Source organism: Protopterus annectens, chromosome 5.part0, assembly GCF_019279795.1.
Source record: "Protopterus annectens isolate FY-2018-M chromosome 5.part0, PAN1.0, whole genome shotgun sequence".
In the NCBI taxonomy this organism is placed as follows: Eukaryota; Metazoa; Chordata; order Ceratodontiformes; family Protopteridae; genus Protopterus; species Protopterus annectens.
Genome location: NC_056735.1, coordinates 650,185,576 through 650,191,544, shown reverse-complemented (window position 1 = coordinate 650,191,544; position 5,969 = coordinate 650,185,576). Strand labels below are relative to the sequence as shown.

The window sequence follows — 5,969 nt, the reverse complement described above, 5'->3', positions numbered from 1 at the left end:
ATTTCATCATTAATAGATTTCATGACTTTAGGCATTACAGTAGATTTTCGCCAAAGTATAGCAGTTCCTATCCTGTTTTTGTTAAAAGAAGCAGATGATGACATTTCATAACCTACACTATTTAAATATTGCATTTCTTTATCTATCAAACGAGTTTCTTGCAAGAATATAATGGCTCCTCTATTTACTTTTAGATATCTCATTAATGACTTCTTTTTGTTGCCATTATTTAATCCATTTACATTAATAGATAATAGATTAAAACTATCCATATTGTGTATTTAATAAGATTTATTTTAAAAGATAATATGACATATTTATTCACCATATTAATTTAATTATATGTAAGAATCTAACACATTCCTCCAACACTATCTTAACATTACACATTTTTTGAATTCTTCCTTTCTATAAACTAAACTACTAAAACTCATAAATGACAAAAACAAACACAAGTCTATGACTATAACTGCATATATTGCTAATAAAACACAATCTACCATGGATAGCAAAGTCCCTACTTTGCCTTTCAAATAGACCAACTACTCTACTATCGCTCTACCTAGAAACACCTAAAAATTCATGAAACAACTAACCAAAAGCTACCATGACTTACAAATAATTAATATATTATATACATAGGTAAAAAATAATAAGATACTATTAATTAAGTTATATATTTTGCCATTTAAAACTATTCCCTCATTACGACATAAAAGTTTAATAATCCTCTTCTATTAATCGCAAATATTAAATAATCCATGAAATACTATATTATATCCATTTTATGTAATAGTAGTATAAATTGTCCATTAAATATTCCTAAATTATTCCCTCATTCAACATGATTATAACTAGATATCTAAATAACTATAACAGAGCAGGACCTTAAAAGATAAAGAGAGCTGTAAACTTACAGGTGACAGGTAATCTTATCATACTAAACTATTATACAAAAGAGAAATCAATGCACATATCATGCTAAAAGACACATGCATATTTTATAGATCTAATAAAAGCTCTGAATTAATTTTTAAAGTTCAAGTGTCTGTATCTCAAAATTGGGTTGGGTAGCACTCTTAACACGAAAATATTGAAATATTTAAAAAAAATCCTTTAGCTGATTAAACTACTTCATAAAAATACATACATTACTAAATTGACAACAATCTCTTGCTATTTCTATGGAGTCAAATATATTTGCAGTCTATATTGTATTCAAAAGTTACAATGTGTTCAATTCAAATCCCAATCTCCCTTCAAACATATTCAAACATATTGAAAAATCGACTTTATTTTCTTTGAAATGGATGCACTGATTCAGCAGTAAAGCACTCAAATTTCAGCTTTGACTTATGAAATAAGTTATGTCAGGTAGTCTTAATAAATATAATAAGATACACAATACAAAAAGCTTCAAAGTTCACATGAACAATTTTCAAATTTCATCTGTCAGATGACTTTTAAATATTTTTGTATGATTTTTTTATGTAAATTATATGAGAATTTGTACATTTACATTTCTGCCTTATGCAGGTATATTCAATAGTCATCTTTCTTAAAAGCAGTTTATTTAAATATTTTTCTGTCTTATTTTCCCACTAGTATTCTACCTTATTCTATATATCTTGTATACCCCAAATATTTATTATAATCAAAGCATAAACAGTTGTCACCACATCCCCTCTATATTTATGACCACCCCATTTTAGGGAAAGTACAAAGCCCTATAATAAGGCTCTGCTAAGGCATACTATCAGTGATTGAATCATATAGGTTTCTCCCAGTATTTAAACACTGTGTGCTTAAATGTAGTCAGAATATGTAAAAGGGAAGATCAAACACAGCTCTTGGCCTCATTCCTTTTTCCCCATTCAGTTCAACCAAAGTGTGACACTTTTCTTACCTCATTTCCCTTACAGTCTTGCTGGGGAAAGTTTTGGAGTTTACATTTCAACTTTACACTAACATTGTCATTATGTCATTTGACTCCATTTTGTGAAAATATTCACTTCCACTACAACATACTTTTTATTATCACCAGCTTTCTCCATTTTTATGTTATCTTGTTGCTATTAGAAACCTTAATCAGATACTTAGTCTGCCAGTTTTAAATCTTTTCTATATTATCATATGCCAAAGTATTGTACGTAGGGATTTTTCCTTTTTATGGGACTATATTTGGCATATACTACGGTAAACAAAATACACTCAAGCAGGTTTATTATACAGAAAGAGATATAGCTCTCTTGGATTTGCAGATTATATTACTACAAAAAGTCCCACGTAAGCTGAACTCCTCTGCAAAATGGAAACTTTTCACCTGGACATGCATCATAGGCTTTTCCTAACACCCAATATCCTAGGTAATCTCTCAAGGGAGAGTAACACTCTGTACTGCAGTATAACTCCTTTCTGGCCTCATTTCATATGGATTGGTGTGTGTGTGTGTGTGTGTGTGTGTGTGTGTGTGTGTGTGTGTGTGTGTGTGTGTGTGTGTGTGTGTGTTCATAAATTCTGGTAGGATTTTTTGACTCAGGTGGCGGCAGCTATGTTAGAGATTCAGGAAAGAAAACAAACATGGTGGTTTATGGATTTCACCTCATTTCCAGAATCCAGCCATGTCAACTATTCTTTTACTAGCAGTGAGGAAAGCCATTACTCAGCATTTGAAAGACACTTCCCATTCATCAAATAGAGAGTGCTGGCATATATTTCAATAAATTTGCCAATGTAACTGTCAGGTTGCCCTGCAAAAGGATAAGGAATATTCTTTCCTTATGAGATGGTCCTTATGTAGAACAATCCTAAATATGAGGAAACATTTCATGCAGCTGAATATTTAACATAAAAGGTTCTGTGACAACAGTTAAGTAGACCTAAGGATTTTTAACATTCCCTCACACTTGCTTACACTATATCACATAAATCTCTCTGTAATTCTAGGTTGGATGAGCATTTTTTGCTGTTTCTGTCTCTATTCTATCTCTATTTTATTGTTTACATTACTTTACATATTTATTGTTGGTGCCAATAGTTAACCAATGGTTTTACAACTTAAATAGCTAATCAAATAAGAGATTTTAGTGTTGATACTAAAGATAGTGAATGTAATATAGGATTAGCAAACCATTACTTATTAATAAGAATAGACTTTTCTTTTTTATAATGCCTGTATTCATCACTTCTTGATATGTATATGATATGTATATGCACCACACTTCTAAAGACTGAGTTGTGAGAAAAAGATGGATTTGTTTCATGTATAAAAATTGCCTTGCATTAACTTAAAAGTACAATAATAAGAAACAAACAACAAACAAACAAACACAAAGCATAAAATAATATAGTTCAAACTAACTTTAGATAAAACATGGGGACAATTTTATTCAGAAGGAAACAAATGTGGGCTATATTTTTTTTATTTATTTTTTTATTTTTAAAGGGAAGTACAGTTTCTTACAAATGTATTTGCCAAGCATATTAAATTAAATACAGCTGCTAGGACAATAACTTGTACCTAACAGGCATATAACTGCTCATTAAATAACCATTTGAAAAAAAAGTTAACTGTAGGTGTTTGAGAAACCTGCATAAAAAGGAAAGTAAACTAAGAAAATAAAGGTGCTAGCTGATTAAAACATAAGTCTGGAAATATATTTCACAAAACAAACCAATAATGCAGATAATCTGAGTCTATATCATAAAAGGTTCATTACTGCAAACATTTGTTCATCGAACCTTAAACAGCAAACTTTCACAGAAGTGAACATTCAGTTCAATTAATTGCTTTTCCAGGGAAAGTAACAACTTGCCCAGCATACGAAATTTGCCCTTTTCCCAACTGTAGTGTGATCTTGGAGATGGTATATATAGTTACAGGGGTGTGGGGTGCACATCTCCCCCACCTGGGTGGATTTAAAATACTGTGCTTTTTGTGATGGTCTGAATGCTGGGCAAGTCATTACTTTCTCTAGGAATGTAATTCATTGAACTGAACAATTGCAGAAGTGAACGTTCGCTGTTTAAGGTGCAATGAACAAAGGTTTGAGGTAATGAACATTCAATAATATGATATAGACCCGATAATCTACCTAATTCTGGAAATAATGCACAAATAAAATATAGATTATTGTGGCTTTCTTAATCCACCTCATTATGTACTATATTTGTAATCAATGAAACCCACACTCATTGCCATTCAAAATTAGTGTGATTTTAAACACTTTCCCAACAGTAAGTTTTTAGGATTACTCAGTCTGGTGAATTAGATTTTTTCTCAGTATCATCCAGGTAATAAAATATGTTCACTTATACTATCCAAAGTTGTTAAGTAAACCATACTCATTGTAGATAAATATTATATTTTCTTTTACTCACTCTCTGTGTCTATATTTTTGTCCCTCTACCTGATATCTTAAAGGTACATTGAAAATGAGTGGTGTGTAATGTAATGCTTAAATGCTTGAGAAACTAAGTCAGTTTTATGATCTTTCTCCATCATGACAGGAATGACACTCTCTTATCAGAAAATAAACACTGGTCATGACATAAAAGCACAGAAATACTGTCAACAAAAAACAACTGTGTTCCCTCATCTTTTCCTTCTTGTGACTTAACAAGTATGGTTTCCCCATTTTCTGCTGACTGTCAGACTCTGCCATCGATCTCCCTTTGGGTGACAGCCAGTTTTGGAGCTTTCCTGCAAACATCGATTTGATTTTTTTTGTCCCTGGTGGATGACATAGGCAACCGTGTTACCATATGAGTATCCTACATTCTCCCCATGGTATGTGTTTGCTCCAACATGCACACACACACACACACACACACACACACACACACACACACACACACACACACACACACACACACACACTCACAAATCCTCTGAGACTGGTTTAGGATCACAAAGTTTACATGCCCTAGCTCCACAGCCATTGCAAATATCTAAGCTTCTGCTTGCATGGGAGAAATTGGCTAACTAAAACCGCCATCTCCTTACCCCATGATGGGTGATAACCTACTCATTTGCATCCTCCTCTGTCCTGCTTTTTCAGTGCCTGAGACACAAGTTGATCTCGGGTTGTCTGTATCATGGTATTCAAATTTCGTGCATGTGAAAGATGAAGATGTAAACAACAGTCACACAAACACAGAAGACAAATATGTAAACAGGTTGCACAGATGCAACAGGTGTGTTTGAATGGATGCAAAGGGTGTTCTTAAAAAAGAAAGGTTTATACAAAATAAAATAATGCTGATACTTCCTCTATGGATTCTAGATGCACTTACTACATGAAGTTTGAATTTGAACTGGATAAGTGTTTCCACTACTGTCACAAAGACCCGGCATTATGTTCCTTGTCATAGCCATTCATTTTCATCAAATTTTCAATTTATTTCTCATGTCATTTCTATGTACTAGTAATTTGTTTTGCCTGCATGTTTAGATTTGATATAGCCAGGCCTATATCTTTTAATAGCCTGTTCCTTGTTTTGGTATTCATTACACCACAAATTACTGTTTATCTAACCATACAGGTAACCAAATTTACAGATTTTGTTTTTATTTTCATTTCAGTCATATGCATCTATAGTCTCTGTAGGAACTTGGCACTTTGTTAAGAGCAAATAGTAAATACATGGTAAATTCTTCTTGGGCTCACTATATAGTTTCTAAATGGTAGACATTTTACATGATGTCACTGACAGGAATGTATGCTTGTTGATCATGTGTATTTCATGGGCCTGATACACATTTGACTTGACCTGACTGTCCTGCCATTTTTCAGTTTTGTAATCACATACCAGCATGTTTTATCCTGGTGAAAACCTGTATGCAGTCCGTTGTTCATATCTTGAAAGTGTCAGGCACTGTCTTGCAAACATCTGAGTTCAGTAGGGCTAATCATGATTTCTGGTTCAGTAGCATACAGTACTGGTGTTTCATCAGTGAGCATACATAT

General features: G+C 32.8%; 1 protein-coding gene across 1 annotated transcript in view; it reads right to left on the bottom strand.

The window, feature by feature from the left end:
• Window positions 1-5,356, bottom strand: part of MOSPD2 (motile sperm domain containing 2) — a 980,078-nt gene extending 974,722 nt beyond the window's left edge. The window contains exon 1 of the mRNA XM_044071848.1: window positions 5,296-5,356. Within this exon, the coding sequence (XP_043927783.1) occupies window positions 5,296-5,356 (61 nt within the window). The remainder of the gene's footprint in view (window positions 1-5,295) is intronic.
• Between the last annotated feature and the right edge of the window lie 613 nt (window positions 5,357-5,969).